General features: G+C 42.0%; 1 protein-coding gene across 1 annotated transcript in view; it reads left to right on the top strand.

Moving 5' to 3' along the window:
- Positions 1 to 18,913, top strand: part of Vit (vitrin) — a 122,671-nt gene that overhangs the window by 13,388 nt on the left and 90,370 nt on the right. The window contains exon 2 of the mRNA XM_051177898.1: positions 7,375 to 7,441. Within this exon, the coding sequence (XP_051033855.1) occupies positions 7,393 to 7,441 (49 nt within the window). The 5' untranslated portion in view covers positions 7,375 to 7,392. The remainder of the gene's footprint in view (positions 1 to 7,374; positions 7,442 to 18,913) is intronic.

The following is an 18,913-nucleotide window of genomic DNA, read 5'->3' as shown; positions in this document are numbered from 1 at the left end:
TGCTCTTTTCCAGAAGCCTGGTTTTTCTCATGGTTGCAAGTTGGCTGCCAATAGACCTGTAACTTCCTGCTTCCTTTTTTGTTTACAATGAGAGAGGTTACTGCTATACCCAAAACAGAGGATTAAAATCTTTCATTTCTGCCTGCCTGTCACACATCAAGATACAACCCACCTAGAGTAATAATTACTATAGTGTGATTACTCATTAGCTGAAATGCCTGGGACCAGAGGCATTCTGAATCTGGAACTTTGTTCTGGAGTTTTGAACTACTTTCATTTACATAATGAAATATCCCAAGGATGGGACCCGAGTCTAAACTGAAGACTCACATGGTTTCTGTGCATCTTGCATACATAGCCTGAAGGTCATTTCATACCATTTTAAAAATAGATTTGTGCATGAGATGAAGTTTTGTGATGTGGAATCTTCTAGGCATGGTGTCCTTTTTTATGTGCAAAATGTTTCAGCTTGTGACAATACCTGAACAAGGCTCTCTACTGACCTGTATAAGCCACATCCTTAAAATCCAACTGCAGTTACTGCTGTTGCTAACTTGGAATCCATCTGTATCTCAGAAGGTCTGTTAGGAAGGTAGAGAGAAGCAAGGAAGGCTGCTTTCAGTTGTGACTACATAGTCTGACATCTCATCTTGTTGGGTATACCTAGTACAAATATATTAAGAAACTGTAACATGTCTTCTGTCTGTTCTGCCCATTTGACTTGACACACTTTTATGTTACTTTTTTTTTAAGACAAAGTGGGGAGGGGATGAAAACTGGAAGAATTGGAAACTGAGCTACTGTGCCACCCTTCAAATCCTGGAAGACTCTGGTATTCACCTCATGGTGCCTGTTGGTATCAAAGCAACAGTGAATTCAGTCTTTGAGACCAAGCCCCCAGATCTGTAATCCGTGTACAGGTTACTGCCCACATTGTGGTCACATCCACCTTGCAAAGGACCCTCCAAGGACCAACCTCCTTTTCCTTTCTTTTCTAATCATCTCTTGCTCATCAACAACAAGTGGCTAAGAACTGACAGGGGGCAGAAATGGAGAAAGCAAGGCTGCACATGTGGCCTCTCCACACAGAGTCATCTGTCCCCCAGGATTTTCAGCATATTGGAAGTAACATTCAAACCCTTCATAATGCTTAATGTTTCCAGATGGGCGCTGGCTCTCTCCACCTCATGGACCAAGCATGGTCAGGTGCTCCTCCGAGCCATAGCTAGATCAGATTGACGCCACCATTATATCACTCCAGTATGTCCAGTGGGGCAGATTTTTTTCCAAGTGGGTGGCTCAAGTAGACCTCCAAGGAGCTTATTAAAAATGATGAATGCAAAAGAAAATCATTCTTAAGCCTTCCATGTCTCCCTGTTGCCTACAGGAATGATCTCACATTCTTTAGATATGACATTCAAGGCGTATGTAGCCCCTTCCTTCCTCTATAATAACCCCATTCCTCTTCCATGCCTGGCTGAGTAGCTCCCTGAAGTTCAGTTAAGTTGTTCAAACTTCTTCCAGTCTCTGCACCTGAGCCAATATGCCATCAACTCAATTTCTCCTTGCTGGTGTCTTTTAGAGTAAATGGGCTCACTGCCCAGTGGAATCCATGTGAGAGCATTCAAATAGTATAACACTATCTGAGACCAACTGTGTCAGAGTGCAGATAAAGGCACCTGCTTACCATGAGCCAGCAATGGCCAGTGGAGTGCCGGAGAAAATGCAGGAATGACCTGGTGGCCTACCACTACACATGTGGTTACTCACGTGCAATAAAGCAGCTGCTGTTCCCTGAAACCATCTCCAGAGTAGTTTATCTCTGTGCCCTTTACCAACCCAGGAGCATTTCTGTCTTGTCGGGAGACACCCAGTGAGGACAGCAGTGCAGGAAGCAGGTCTTCTTCCTTCCAGCCTTGTCACTGACTTCTGTGTGTTTCAGGGGCCTTCCCAAGCTGTTGTAAAGATGAATGAGTTAATACACCATCTACACTTAACATGTGCTCCATTAATGTTAGCCATGACTAAGCACATGTCAATCTCCCTCTGGAAGACTCCTAGCAACTTGATACTGGGACACACATTTTTGTTTCTCTCTGCTTGGCACATGGGGCACACATAAACATTCCTTTTTCTTTCTTTCTTTCTTTCTTTCTTTCTTTCTTCCTTCCTTCCTTCCTTCCTTCCTTCCTTCCTTCCTTTCTTCCTTCCTTTCTTTCTTTTTCCCTTCCTTTCTTTCTTTTTTGCTTTCTTTTTGAATCATGAACAGAAGTATGAATGAAGATGGGTTTTAGGAAACCAGGAAGATGTGTATAAAAGAAGTGGACCATGGGAGCCTGAACGCTAGCTAGGACCATGAGAGAGGGCAGATGAAGGTGGTGAGATATTCCAGAGAGATGATATGAGTGAGAGCCATGGTGCTAATGTGCTAATGTGCACAAATAAATTCAAAGGTACATGGGTGCTGGAGTCAGAAGACAGAGCTCTGAGAGAGAATTTTAGTTTAATGGTGTTGCAGGGCCACTTGGATTACATTTTCAGAGTCACTTTGGGTAATTTAGGCTTTGTTCTTTGGAAAACAAGTGGGCTGTGACCTGTGCTTCAGTACGCTGGCCCTTTCCAATTGAAGGGCAAAGAGAGTGTGGAACAGGGAGGGCAGTGGGCAAGGAGGTCAGAGGTTGTGATGCTCTTTGTTACACGCTGAGCATCGTGTGAAGTGGCAACTCCTCCCCACAGGTCACATCTTATGACAGTCTGTGGCTTCAGCTTGGTTTCTAGTTATTGTGTAACTATTAAGTCTGGCAGTAAAAATGTTGGTGATACGGGTACATATGGGTATATGGACCACACACACACACACACACACACACACAGTGATGATGATAAGACAGTACCTAACTACCCCCTCCCAAATTGGAGGGGTCAATCATTGTTTTACATTTATTTGCCTTATTAATTTCTGATTTTGTTAGCTTCTGCACACAGGGTAACTTTTAAACAGGTAATGCATGAGTTGCATGAATACTTTTCTTTCTATTTGTCCTTTCTGTAGTCTTCCACCTTTAACAAACACTATTCTTCTCTGACCTCTTCAACTTAAGAAGCTTGCCCACAAGCATCAAACATGCTAATGAATAGATCTCAGGAAAAGCTGATTTGGCTCTTAAGTCTCAATAAAATACATTTTATACATGCCAAGGAGTAAACAACAGTACAGAAGCAAGAGCCATAAAACTGGACCTGACTTTGAGTATTTGACCTTAAAGATGTCTCCTACCCATTGTAGACCTCAGATTCCTTCTCTTTAAAATGGAAACTAAGATGTCAGTTCCCACTTCCTAAACCAGATCACTGGATAAAAGCAAGCCTTACTCATTTGCTCAACAAGCCCAGGTTGTGGCCCTCATTGCCAAACAGCACTCCAGGAACCAAACTATCAAGAAAGACTAAAGGAGTGGGATAGAAATAGAGTTCGGTGTGTTTGCCCAACACACACACAAACCTGGCTTTGATCCACAGCACCACAGAAACCTGTTGTGGTGGTGCAGAATTCAAAGCCGTCCTCAGAGCTGGAGGGAGGGAAGGAGAAGGAAGGTGAGGAGGATAAAAATAGCATAAGGTGTTCCCATTTTAGAAACACGCGTAAAGTTTAAGACTACGAAGAAAATATAAGGTACATCCTAGTATGCCTTAACTGTTGACTTGACATAGCCTTGAAGGATTGCCCAGTTCGGATTGGCCTTCCAGCATGTCTGTGGAATATTGTCTTCATTGTTAGTTTACATAGGCGAGGTTAGCCCACTGTGGGCAACCCCATTCCCTAGGCACAGGAAACAGCATTCCTCTTTGGTTTCTGAATCAGTTCCTGTCCTGTCTTCCCATGATGATGGGCAGTGACCTGTAAGCTGAAATCAATCCTTTGTTCCCTAAATTGTTTGGGGTCAGAATATTTTATCACAGTAAGAGAGATGAAATTAGAACAAGGTACTATTATTATTTATTACAAATTTGTTCTCTTCTAACTTAGGGCAATGATAGTTAATTGAATTGGCTATGCTAATCTATTTACACAAAAGTTTATTTTCTTTCACAACCCAGGCTTTTTCTGCCTCAACTGAACTCTAGATTGGGGAATGTTTAAATCATTGCTCACAGCACAATCCATAATTTATGCACAAGAAGCATTCTTTTGGAAGTTCTTCTTCAATTTTTGTCCACACTTCAGGGAGCACAGGAGGAATTAAAGTTCCCAAGTTGCCAAACACCCCATCTTCATGATCTTGACTGACTTCCCTTCTGCAGAACTTGAGCAGTCTTCAGCCCTGACCTCTGGGATACCAGAGAGAGGGGGGGTTTTAATGTTTTCCCTCACATTTCAAAAACCACATTAACATTTGAGAGTATGACAAAAGAGACCAAGCAAGGAAGGAAAGTGCAGGAGTGAGGAAATCTTTAACACGCCCTGCTTCCAAAAGACCAGAGTTTCCAGTCGATTCTATTACTTGTTCAGTGCTATTTTGTTTGTGTTCTGATGAATAAAGCTTGTCTAGGGATCAGAGGGTTGAGCCTTAGTTAACCAGAGAAGCCAGGCAGGGGTGGCTCATGCCTGTAATTCCAGCACTCTGGTGGTGGACGCAGGAAGTACTAAGATGGGGTGAAGATAGGATCTCTGGCTCTTCAGGCTGAGGAATGAGAGAGAAAGGGAAAAACTGGCAGCTGCTCCTGGTTCTTTGATCTTTCAGGTCTTTACCCCTGGATTTTATTGATTAAAATTAATTAGATTAATGCTTCAATTGCTCATGAGGTGTACATGGATAATATCTTCATCAAGATTAGAGAGGTTGTTTCTTGGAACTGGTTGGTCAGTGTCCATGCACATATGAAGGTCATGTATGTCCTTCATGACTTCCTAAGCTGTAGGACATGCATGGGAGCACTCTTCTGCTCTCCTGTTCCCCCCTTGGATTTGTGGGTAGACTACCATTGAAAATGTATGATTTGCTGTTTTGGGTATATATCCAGATTGTCTTTCCTTTGTTTTTGTTTATTGTTTTTCTTCTCTAGGAAGAAGAGAGAGTCCTTGGCACTCACATATTTATCTAACATGTACTTTCTGAGCTCCATAAACTCAAATAAAAATTTCCATCTTCATGTAGTTAGCATTCTATTGGGGGAACAAATAAAATAAGTAAATTGTAGAATATGACAAGTTTTAAATTCATTGGCATTTGTATTGATCTTTCAATCATAACTGATAAGCACTTTGTGCTAACTCTTCACAGATCCATAGCTAAATATTGAATATAAGCATATACATTTCCCACTTAGTAACATCACTCCTCTGTCTTAAAAATTAGAATTTGTGTGGACCCATAGCATAGAAATTGGCATACTGTACAACTCAGGGTCTTTTCCTTTCCAGAAAGTGGATTTACCAACAAACTCCGGGGAGGAGGGGGCACAGCAGAGTACAGATCAATGAATGACAACTTTAGGCCACCCAGTTGCCCGAGGATCCCACTTTCCCAGAGAGAAGGAGTGTTTTGTTAACAATTATATTGTTTAAACTTTTTAGGTGTTAATGCTAATAAAATTCAGGCCAATTTTATGTCTGGATTCTCTACAACATTGTTTCCTGTTAAATGAATCAAAGGCAGATATCTCCCATCTAACTCTCCTTGTATTTCACTCCCATTCTCTGGTGGCACTGTGGTCCTAATTTGGAACTGCTTAAGTCCTTGTTTCCTAATCTATTCAATAACAACCTTCAAACCCACCATGCTGAGTTATCATAATGACTCAAAACAAAATGAAGTATAGTATAAGTGCAGGGGATGGTAGTATTGGTGAACCTGAAGGTCTCCTTATAGCTTTAAGAGAAGGGAGATGCATGCCTTATAGAGAACAACCTTATCATGTCTACTGTGCTCTCCGGCTCCCAGAACTCTGTTTATGCTGATCCCTACATTTTCCTGTGGATGGAAGTTTCTATATTGTCCTGTCTCTCAGCTATTTAGTCCCAAATAGACACACAGAGGCATATATTAATTTTAAACTGTTAGGCTGACAGCTCAGGCTTCTTATTGGCTAGCTCTCTCCTAATTATTAATCCACTCCTATTCATCTATGTATTTCTATGTGGTCTTGGCTTACTAGAGAATGCCTGGGCATCCTACCTTCCCGGTGGCTACATGCCAACTCCCTGACTCTGCTTACTACCTTTCTCTATCCCTGTTTTGATTTCCTGCCTGGCTAAATCCTACCTGTCCAATGGCCAAAACAGCTTTATTCATCAACCAATAAGAAAAACAATTACAGCATACAGAAGGACATCTCCCATTGCATTCCCTATTTCTGTTTCAAAACTTAGTCCATTCCAGCCAGGTGGTCCAGCTGCTTCAAGCTGCTTTTCCTTATTCTCACAGATGAAAATCCCCTTCCTTTATCCCATCAAGTTACTTAACAGGACAGACCCTGCTTAACTTCCTAGATCAGATGAGATTGGGCACATTCAGGGTGGTTTAGCCATAGAATCTGCTTTTTTCCTTTAAGATGACTGTTCCTAGACTAGGACCTACTGGTCTAAAATCTGCATTTTAACAAGATCCTCAGGAGATTAGTATGAACTGTGAAGAGAAGTCCTACTCAACTACTGAGTCTTCAACATGGTTGCCTATTGAGCTATCAGAGGAGTTTTAAAGCTTAGTAACCAGACTCTACCCCCAACAGACTCTGATTCAGTTGATTTGGGCACAGCATGGGCATTGTTGTTTTTAAAACTCCCAGTGATACCAATATGTAGCAAAGTAAGAGACTCAGAACTCACAAGCCTTCCTTCCACTTCCTTTCGAGGCCTTCAGGCTCACTCATGCCTCTGATGCCTTGATAATTTGTTCACGTATGTTTTCCCACCTCTATTAAACTATGCCTTTTAAGAATGAGAACTGGCTTTTAATTCAGTTTTATCACCTTCTCCCTTACAAAGTGGTCACATTATAGGAATTTAATATTTACTGAAGGGATGATTTATTTGTAGTCTTAAATTGTTCCCTTGACACCACAAATGTGGCTATTAGCCAAATCTGAGGACTACTAGGACACAGTCTCCAAATCAGGAGGTTGTTCGTCACTTACAAGGCCAAATCTCAAGAAAATCAGAGGCATATAACAAGAATGGGTTTTCTAACTGAAAATGGATTCTGTGGGTACCAGTGCAGCCATCCAGTTCCATCTGTGTGTCTTCCTATAGAAAGCTGAAGCTTCGAATCCTGGCTCTAGAGGGCAATGCAAAATGATGCAGAATGTCCCCACATAGTTCAGGCATCCAATTCAGAGCTTCTGGCAGAAGTCTGATATTTTTTTCTCTCTCTCCAGGGTGCCATTTTGATATTTATGGGGATTGTTCCCACTATGAAGGCATCTGTTATTGAAGTCTTGCTTGGTGAGTATATTTCTATTTGTATTTGGATATTCTTTGAATCTGGCCAAGAGGAATTTCAAGCCATGACAGAACACATAAACAATAACAGAAGTTTAAGGGAGAATGTTAAGTATACATCAAATTCAAGATGCCTGTGTGTGTGAGGGTGTGGGTGTGTCTGTGTGGTATAGGAGTCTGCATGTGTGTGTATTCATATAATGCAAATATTTATAGCATGTATATGTATTTATATGTTACCTATACTATGTACACATATCTTTGATATCTTTGTGTTTTTTCAGCAACAAACAAGTATTTCAGATAGAACATGTTTGCAGATCCTGAATTTAAGATCATCTTGTTTAATTACTCAAAAATAAATAAATAAAAAGCAATATTCTTTTTTTTTAAAGCATCATGATCAGACTATTACATTTAGCAATCAACAGCATGGGTGAAAAAAGGTCTAAAGTAAAACCCTTTGTTGGAATGCTTTACACTTTCCACAGAACAGAAACTAAAATAACCTGTTATACAATTAGTCACAAATACAGTCCTGAAGTTTTTTGCCCATATTCATGAGTATTGTCTAACACATGTCTTCTTTGTAGCAGCTAGGCCCTGCCACCACTGTGCTTGGCTGAGTTCACAAATCTGTTGTAACCTGTAGCTTCCCTGTCACTTCTCTGGCTCTCCTCTCCTGCTAAGCTTTGTTTCCTGGCTGTAATTAGAACCTCCTGCCATTGCCATAGCTGCTGCTGCTGCTGGAACCACCATAGCCACCTTGGTTTCGTGGTTTAGCAAAGTATTGGCCTCCACCACCATAAGGGCCAGAGCTTCTGCCTCCAAAATTTCCTCCCTTCATTGGTCCAAAATTTGAAGACTGATTGTTATAATTGCCAAAATCATTGTAGCTTCCACCACCTCCAAAATTGAAAAAACAATATTCTTAAGACAATAGTTTTACAGAAGCAGACACCCACAGCTAAACACTGAGCCGAACTCCTGGAATCCCATTGCAGAGTGGGAGAAGTGATAAGAAAATGCACTGAAGACCAGGCTACAGAAACCCACAGAGACAGCTGACCTGAACAAGGAGGAGCTCATGGATTCCCAGACTGATAGCTGGGAAACCAGCATTGGACCGACTCAAACCCCCTGAACGTGGGTCTCAGTTAGAAAGCCTGGACAGTCTAAGGGACCTCTGACAGTGGAACCAGGATGTACCCCTGGTGCACGAAAGAACTTTGGGAGTACATTCCCTTTGGAGGGATAATCCCTTAACCCAGAGGCAGGAGGGAGGGCCTAGTCCCTACTAAAAATAACTCGACAGATTTTGATAATCTCTCTGGAAAGGCATCACCCTCCCTGTGGAGTTGGGGGGGATGGGATGAGAGGGGGGCTGGAGGCATGGGAGAGAGGGAGGCAGGGAGGGAGAGTTGTTCTTTTGCTGCAGCTATTGCCTATGAAACACAAACACGAGACTCAGCACTTACATGGAATTTATTGAGAGAGGGGAGAGAAAGGGGGGTAGCTGGTGGCCAACCAAAAGCAGGGGAGAGAGAGAAGAAAGAGAGAGAAGGCCAGAGAGAGAGAGGGGTGCACTTGGCACATTTGCTTTAAAAAGGAGGGCTTGCACATGTGCATGCGTAACTGAGTCCTCTGCACAGCCAGGTAAAGCTTGAGCAGCCAGGTAAGCCTGATGTAGCAATGATATGGCCATGAGCATCCCGCCCATCGTTGAGGGCGGGGTCAGCAGACTGTTGGTTCCCAACATTCCCACCTCTTACTATTATTAAAAGGGTGAGGGTTGCGCATGGCAGGTTAGGGAATAAGGACGTTGAGTTCTCAAGACTGCTTCCTGCTGACTTGGGGGCATTGATCTTCTTTGGGGGATCCGGGAAAGCTGGGGTGCTGCCAAGTCCTGGTAGCTGGTTGTTTTATCGCAGTCCTGACAGTATGGAGCACTGGCATCTCTTTGAGACCTGGCAAGATGTTAGTAGAACAGAGGACAAGTTAAATTTAGAAAACAAAAGTTTTTTTTTTCTAGGTCCTGGTACTTGAGGGGAGAATTGTAAGATGAGGGAGGGTCTCCCGAGGTGAGGGAAGGGAGTCCTGGGACCAGGGAAAGGTTGAATATTTATTTGGAGTGAATCTGACCTATTTGGATGGGTCCAATTTGGCTCCCTGGAACTTACAAGAATCCTTTGAGTTTGTGGAAACATAAATATTAAGACACATTAGCAGCATACTCATGTTAGAAATGATTTGGCTGAAAGAATTAACACGTAAAACTGGCAGATTTTTAGCACAATGAAAAGCACATTAATTGTGAGCTTATAGTTACAGTTAAGATCATATAGTGGCATAGTATGGTGTTTAATACTCTGTCAGAATTGGATTAGTAGCTTATTAAAACTTTATTGATTAATGTTAAGACTATAAACAGTAGCAACCTTAAAATACCCATTTTTGAAATCTGTTTTGTAACAATTGGAGCCTTGGCTGCTGCTTTAAACTGACAAAGCTACCAGTAGTCAAAAGCATCAGAGTTCTTGAGAAGGATAAAATTTTACCTGAATGATTAGAGAGTAACAGAGACTGACTAGCTGGCAGCATGGACAGCCACCCCCCAGATCCTCCACAGTTGTTGAAATCAGAGGATTTAAGGACGTCTGCCTTTTGTTGATGGCACAATACCTGTGGATTAGGAGCTTTTGGAAGACTTACCTACCATTGGCCCAAGCAACGTGGAGAAAGTCGATTTTACTGCTCTCTTGTCCACTGTCCTTAGAGCCCTTTACAGCAGTTGAGAGGATTGCTCAGTGGCTAGTGTTGCCACTTTTGTGGGTGGAGCTTCTTCAGTGTCCGTCAGTCTTCTTGGAGGAAATGGGTGGTGCCAGCAGCTGTCCTGTCTCTCTGTTATAAAAGCTTTTTAGTGAAGCATTTTAAATGCCATATTCTCTAGATCTCTGAGCATTTGAGGGCTGTCTGTCTGTTTAGCATACTTTAGTATACAAAACTTGTCTTTAGTTACTTGCCTTAAGCACATAGGTAGCTAGGTAAGGCTTTATCTCTTTAATTAATTAATCTGTCTAGAAAACTGGATCCAAACTGAGAGGCTGTGGAGGGATGTTATACTCAGAACCCTCCAGCCTGACTGTAACTGGTTTTAACTCAGTAGGTTAGACTTTACCTGTAAAGGACAAAGAGGTAGAGAAAAACTCCCTTTGATAATAGAGGCTTAACCAGGAAAGACTGGGTGGCATAAATATTTTGTTAGATTGAAATAAACATTTATAACCTTAAATGTTTACCACCATTTAAAGACACATAACAATTTAGAAATATTTGAGACTTACTACAGTTGAATTTAAGTTGTAGAGTTAGCTTACATTTACATATAAAGTTAAATTTAAATCACATGTACAGATATATTAAACAGGTCTGGGTAAAAATGAGAAAGACCAGAGTGTGAAGCTATGTGTAACATAGTCAGTGAAAAAAGAAATTAAGAGACAAAGAATAAAAGGCAAAACTGGCTAGACTCCCTCTGCCTAGGTGGCTGATGTAGCAGAGGGAAGAACCATGATGGGTGAGGCTAGGCCACATGGTCAAGATGGTGGCTGCCATAAACATATTCCTAACAGCTGGCAGAAATCATAAAGTTTTGAGATATAATTTTGTCTTGAGCAGATGCTGCCTCAGCCCAGCCCACCACCCTGAGGCAGGCTGCAACTGCGGCAGGCAGGAGAGTTTTAGCGTGGCGGGAAGAGAACAGAAACAAGTTTAGGGAAAGAGATTGTTTAGCAGAGAGATAGAAAAAAACTCCGTCCATCTACCTGTTTGCTGGCAGTAATTTGAAAGATCTAGTAAGATATCGAGATCTGGACAGCCATTACGCAACCAATTTGAATTATTTTTCTAGAGGATATCTAGGCCACTTTTCAGTATAAAGGTAAATAAGTCTGTGTGTCTTAACAAGTGGCATTAAGTGAAAGGGTTTTAAATTTTCTATTAGGCATCCCAGTGGAGTGGTGGGGGCGGGGTATTTCCTTGGTTGGTTTATTCCTCATGGGTGAATTGAGAAGTGAACAATCAGTCTTGGAACTTGTCAGCTCAAGAGTGTGGCCACACGATAAGCGAGAATTGCAGAGCGTTATTCGAAGCTCGGCAGCCCAAAAAACATTGCCAAGGCCAACAGAGGCTGGAGGACTCAGCAGTCCAAGAGCAGAGAGGCTTTAAGCCAGAAACAGATATACCACCCAGGGCAGTATGTCATTCACCCGTGAGGAATGTACCCAACCCTAAGGAAATGGGTTAAATTTTTTAAAAAGGGTACCTTACCTAATTGAAGCTGGTGTGGGATGGTATTTCCAGATAATGGGTGGATGGAGGTTGACTGCTGGTTTTGGAATCAGGGTCCCCTAGTGTCTCTGGCTGGCCGCCTGCCAGCAGACGGCCACCAGTGACCCTCAAGGAGAGCCTGACTGGGTTTCGGCATCAATGTTGTTCTTTTGCTGCAGCTATTGCCTATGAAACACAAACACGAGATTCAGCGCCCATGTGAAGTTTATTGAGATAAGGGAGAGAGGGAGGGGGTAGCTGGTGGCCAACTGAAAGCAGGGGAGAGAGAGAAGAAAGAGAAAAAGAGCAAAGAGAGAGAAGGCCAGAGAGAGGGGCCTGCCTGGAACACTTGCTTTAAAAGGGGGACTTGTGCATGTGTAACTGAGTCCCCTGCGCAGCCAGGTAAAGCTTGAGCAGCCAAGTAAGCCTGACATAGTGATGACATGGCCATGAACATCCCGCCCATCGTCAGGGGCGGGGTCAGCAGACTGCTGGTTCCCAACAGGAACTGGGATTGATATGTAAAATAAGAAAAATAATAAATATAAATATATAAAAATAAAAAATAAAATGGATCAGAAAGCAAAAAATAAGAAAGAAAGAAAGAAAGAAAGAAAGAAAGAAAGAAAGAAAGGAAGGAAGGAAGGAAGAAAGAAAAGACAATGGTTTTACTCATGCCATTGGAATCTCATACTTTGGAGATGAAATATTTGAGGTATCCCTAATCTCCAAAGAATACAATTTGGCTACATCTTTAAGAAACATCAGGCCTACTAGAACAAAGACATTGCTGGTACATTTAGAACTAAGCCCAGGGGTAACAATGTATTATTAGTACCCAGCTAACATACTCCTGTAGGTCATGCTGAAACTGAGGGGCACAAAGTCCTCGTAGATAGTGTTATTAACTTGTTGGGGCTATAGCCCATGCTGGGTAGTGTAGAACAACAAAAATGTGTAATGTTCTAGCTCTGGAGACTTGAAATTCAAAGTCAGTATGTTGGTGAAGATAGTTTCTTCTGCTGGCGTTGAGGACATTGAGGGAGAACTCTACCCCATGCCTCTTCCCTAACTTCTGGATGCTTTCTGAAAATATGTGTTCTTTGTTAATGAGTACAAAACTCTGGTTCCCATCATCTTCACATGGCATCCCCTATGTCCATGCCTGTCTCTGACTTTTCCCTCTCTGTAATGACATCAGTTTTATTGGATCAAGAATTCCAGTTTGACTTCATCCCATTTCAACCAATTATCTGTGCCATTCACCTATTTCCAGACCACGGTCATATTCTGGGAAACTGGGCATTCAGACTTCAGTGCACAAAGTGCATGAGGAAGGGATGAAACTTAATCCATTATAGAGTGAATATGTTTAAGCATGCTCAGAGGTAGTCTGACTAGACACAATAGAGGACAGGAAGAAAAAGGTGACATAGTTTGGAAAGCAAAGCAATCTCATTATGATAGGATGAGCACTGGGCAGGAGTCAGACAGAGGACAGTTCCTAGTTCTGAGACACCATCAGTTTGTTGATGTTGGCAGCCCTCAGAGCAATGGTTCCCAATCTTCCTAATGCTGCAACCCTTTAATACAATTCCTCATGTTGTGCTGACCCCCAGCTATAAAATTATTTCATTGCTACATCATAACCGTTGTAACGAGTACTGTTTTTCTGCCTGCCGCCTCTGGTCTTGTCATGCTGCCGCACCAGCCCCAAATAACACACAGAAACTCTGTATTTGATTCAGTGCTGTTGGCCCTGTTACTTGTTTCTTATCGGCTAGCTCTGCCTTAATTATTAACCCATTTCTGCTGATCTATGTCTTTCTCTTACCGGGGAGCTGGCGGCATACTGCTTTCTTCAGACTCTCCATCTTGACTCCTTCTTACTACTTCCTATTTCCTCCTTGTCTCCTAGTCCCTCCTATCTTCCTTTCCTATTGGCCAACAGTGCTTTATTATTAACCAGTATGAGAAACATACAGAATGACATCTCCCATCAAACCGTAATTTTAATTCTGTTATGAATCATAATGTAAATATCTAATATTCAAGATATCTGATAATCAACCCTTGTAAAAGCATAATTCAACGTTGGGGGTCATGGCCCACATGAATCTACTGTTGTTCTGTAAATAATATGGCATTTAGGGAACATCCAGCTCTGTGTCAAATGTTTGCAGGGTGTTAGAACAATTTTCATCAAACCACTTGTCTCTCAGGTCACTCTCTCTCAGAGAGAAACATTAGTTGGCCATTGCTCATTCTCAGTGCCACCAAATGCTGTTTCTGTCACATGGTAGTAGGAAGCCCAAACAGGCTTCTGGGTATTCATCCAGGAGCTCTCTCCCCAACTACTGATGTTCTCATCTGATTGAGCAATGTTCAAGAATCAACTACCCAACCTGACCACTGTTACAAGGAGGTCATGGTCTGTACTGGGTGTTTCCAGTCTCTTGGCATCTTGTTCAAAGAATTTAGGAAACCGATATAGGAAGCAAAGTGGCAAGAAATTTTATTCAAAAGCAATGTGACAGCACAGAGCAAACACACTCCTTGAGTTAAATACTGAAACGTCTCTGGTCACTGCCTTGGGCATCTAGGTTTGCTCTTATGGGATCTTTGGAAAGGAGGGATTAGTTGCTAAAGGGTGGGTGGTTTAGTTTTAATTGAGTGGGTATACACTTTTCTCTCTTTAAAGATTTATTACTTTTTAATTTTCTGTGGTGTGTGTGTGTGTGTGTGTGTGTGTGTGTGTAAGAATGCAGGTGCCCATATAGTCTAGAAAATAAAGTCAGACTCTCTGGAGCTGGTGTTACAGTGACTATGTTCTTTGTGGATCCTGGAAACTGAACTCTCAACCTCTAGTCATCATTCCAGCTCCACATAAGCCTTTCTTTACCTGCCTATGTTGTATTACAACTCGCCTGATACTAATCATATGCACACCAGGGTATGCAGGGGCATACAATGATAAAAAAGGGAATTGTCTACAAAAGTTCACTCAGAGGACACAGCTTGCCTTACTTTGCATGCTCCCAAAACTGACCACCTCAGGTTGAGCCAGCCCCCTCTCTTAGCTCCCTAATATTATGGGGTATTCTTGAATGGAAAATAACTACAAAAGGGGGGTTACCAACAGTTGTCAAGAGGAGCAATTACATTTAGAGCAGGATGTATGTGTTGTTTAGTGTAAGTGGAGTTCCAGGTTGTTAAGTGCTTGGTTAGAAGAGGGATTGGGGATAGCTTGAGCCAAGTGCAATTCTTATCTACCAGGCTTTCCCTATCCTGGACTGCTTCATCGATGCAATTACTTCATATGCCTGGCCTGCTTTAGTCTCAAAGAGAATGCTCACCTTGGGAGCACGAAGTCTTTCCCTTCTACCTTATTATTTTGAGCTATAGTTTAACAAGTTTCTAACTTTAAAGAGGTAGAGGTAAGCTCCCTCCTGTTCTCCATCATGGTTCAAGGTAAAGGTGAAAAGAAGAACCTCATGCAGGAACTTAGCCTCTGTAAGCTCTGCCTCAATACCCGTGTGAGGAGGGTAGAGCAGCCCAGGGGTAGGGCAGTTCACAGGCCAGACACCTGTGTTTCCCAAAGCTAGATACACCATCAAGTCTTTTGGAATGAGGAGAAATGAGAAGATTCCCTGCGCAGTTCTTGGAGCCAAGGCAGAAGAAATCCTGGACAAAGACCTGAAGGTACGGAAGTATGGGTTATAGAAAAACAACTTCTCAGATACTGGAAACTTTGGTTTGGGAACTCAAGAACACATTGATCTGGACATGGAATATGACATGAGCATTGGGATTGACAGTCAGATTGCTACGTGGTGCTGCTGGGTATGTCAGGTTTCAACATGGCAGACAGGTTGCCCTGGGCCCACAGAATCAGCAAAAAGAAGACCATGTTACGATGGGATCATTCTTCCTGGTAAACAAACTTAATCCAAAAGGCCAATAAAACTATCCCAGAAAAAAGTGGAAATGAGAATAAGAAGAATTTTCTGAAACAAAATTAAATAAATCTTAAGGACATTTCATATCCTGCCTTCCCAAGAAGGGAGACTTAGCTACTCCTCTCCCTGCATCTTTTAGCCTACATTTTTCCTCACAGAGAGGCTCATACAATCACCCTGTACCTCAACACAGTGAAAGCCACAGATGATGACATCCCACATTACACAGTGGAAGCCCAAAGTCCTCCCTCTGTGACAATGATGAATGTATCTATTCTTGTATTGGAATTCCTAGCCAGATCAATTAGGCAAGGGAAAGCATAAAAATAAGGTTAAAAACAAAAACAAGTCACTAGGTTAGAGAGATGTGATTAAGAGCTTCTGCTATTCCTACAGGTGACCTGGCACCTACGTCAGACAGCTAACACCCACTATAACTCCAGCTCTGGGGGCATCTGATGCCTCTGACTTACAGGGACTCCTGCACTCAATATCCCCCTATCCTACACACACACACACACAATTAATATGTAACTACAAAATACTAATTAAATTTGGAGAAAAAACTCAAAACTTCACTATGAGAATAGGTGACATGACATATATTTACAGAATTTTGTTACCTTTGTATTGTTGTGACCAAAAATGGCTGATTGAACAACATAGAAGGGAGGAAAGAACTATTTTGGGGCTGGGCTGTCTGGTTCATTGCAGAACAGGTGCTCTGCAGGTCATGGTACAGCAGGAATCAGACAGAACCACAGAACAAAGAGCCAGACACGATCTTCAAAAGCCAACCTTTGCGACCTATGCCTGGCCTTCAGAAGGTTCCACAGCCTCCTACATAATGCCATGAGCTGGGGAACAATCAGTCAAAGGAGGAGCCTACAGGAGACATTTCAGATTCAAAATATATTATGCCCTTGCCTCCTAATCTCATAATCATCTCATAACATAAACTGTATCTAATCCAAGTTAAAGAGTTCCCAGAGCTTTACAGTCTTAACACTGTAAAGTCCAAAATTCAAGGTCTCTTCTGAGGCTCAAACAAACTCTTAGTTATGAGGCTCTGTAAAATCAGAAAGTCACAGTTGTCCAATGTACAGTGACAGAGCACAGGCATGCCCACTCCAAAATGGACAGATGGAGTACAGGGGGGAAGGTGGAGGCTTGTGGAAGGCTGAAATCCATCATGGAAAACAGGCAACTAGGTAGCTCTGTGTCAAACAACTGGCACACAAGTAGCTGGACATGGACATGACTACAGCTATGGCATTAACATTTTTGGCTTCTCCTCCTCCTCCTCCTCCTTCTCCTCCTCCTTCCATCTCCACTTGATGCTTGCCATTTTCTTTAGTGGGTATCTCATGTCCTCAGCAGTTCCAAAATCCTAGGAACTCCCTTGCTGCTCGAACTTCATGTATCACTTACTAAGGTCCCTGCAGACTATCCAACCTATCTACCCATTGCCTGACCTCCTAGGCTTTTCTCAAAAACTGTGGTGGAAGCCTACATGGCCCTGTAACTCTTGTATTTTGCCTGTCTAAAAAATGAGCAGCATCCAAACAGTGAATGCTAAAATGCTAACCTCCTGGGCCAGCTCAAGCAGCAGCCAGGACCTCTTGGCCTATAACTTCAGTGACTTTCTGAATGCCTGGGCGGCTGGCATGAAAACACTGGCAACCTTTTGTGCAATGCTCATTTCATTAACTACTTTTTTAAAATAACTTTACAGGAACTCTCTTTTTGGCCCCCAAACATCATGTTTTCTACTTTCCCTCTCTTGGGTCAAACTAACCCTCACCTTTTGAAACTTTAGTTCAATGTACTTTTCAAAGATACTGCTGTTTTTGGTGCTGTACCCACATACCCAAAATGAAACAACTTGAAGGAACAAGGGTTTACTTTGGCTTAAGTTCAAGGGATACACTGTGTCATAGCAGGGAGGTCATGGTAGCGGGAGTTTGAGGGAACTAATTACAGTGTGATCTCAGTCCAGAAGCAGAGGGTAGACTGAAAGTAAGGCTGGATGAAAAGTCAAGACTCATTCAAGTGATTCACTTCTTCCAGACAGCTTCCATCACCCAAAGGTTCTACCATGTTCCAAAACAGCACCACCAGCTAGGAACCAAGGTGTTTAAACATATCAGCCTACCAGAGACACTTCACATTCAAACCACAGTGGTTACTCCAATCAAAACAGCATGATACTAGAATAAGAATAAAGGGGAAGTAAAGATGGCCCAGTCATAAATTTATAGTCAGTTGGTCTTTAACAAAGATAATAGGAAAAGGAAAATCTCCTAAATATACCACACTGAAAAAAATATGATATTCATGTGCAAAAGAATAAAATTAGATATTTAGCTTTGATCAAATTCTTAAAATCAACCAAAAGTGAAAAAGTCTTAAACATGACTTGAAACTGGAGAGACCCTGGAAATAAACCTAGAAAAATCATCTCAAAATTAGCCTAGGCAAAGAACACTCATTTGACATAACCCTGAAAGCACTGGCAACAGAAGCACAATTAGACAAATGAGGTCACCTCAAACAGGTTCTGCACAGCACAGGGAATAATCAACAAAATACAGAGGCAGCCTGTGGAGTGAGAAAGAATATTTACAAGCCATATATCTGATGACAGGTTAATATTAATACTATAAGGATCTAAAAAATATAAATAGCAAGAAAATAATCTAATTTTAAAAATAGACCAGAATAGACATTTCTTAGTCCACAAAATATCACTTTTTATTTATTAGAATGGCCTTCATCATATGAACTCAATATCATGAATTGATGAGCATCTGGAGACAAGGCAGTCAACCCTTGCCTACTTAAGTGGGTGAAGGGACTCTAGCCAGCCTGAGCATGGCAAACATGACTCTGGCAGGCCATGCCCTTCTCCCTCATTCTCTTTAGATTACATTCCTAAAGCTAGCCCCCCAAGGTCTATTCCCTTATTTGGCCACTTCCTTCTCCTGAGGCTGATTACAAAGATCCAGTTATCGAAATATTGAAGTCCAGCGATCAAAAGCCCCCTTTGACTCACCTCATTAACCTGCTCTACCAAAATTAAACACCTCATCCTAATACCAGATTTCCCAATTTACTTTTTTAAGCCTCCATTTGCCTATAGGTTATGTCTGTTTGCTCTCTATCTAGAGGCAATCCTTTGTAACCT

This window comes from Phodopus roborovskii, unplaced genomic scaffold (genome assembly GCF_943737965.1).
Source record: "Phodopus roborovskii unplaced genomic scaffold, PHOROB, whole genome shotgun sequence".
Taxonomy (NCBI): Eukaryota; Metazoa; Chordata; class Mammalia; order Rodentia; family Cricetidae; genus Phodopus; species Phodopus roborovskii.
Note: the sequence above shows the minus strand (reverse complement) of the source record. Positions and strands in the feature narration are given on the sequence as shown.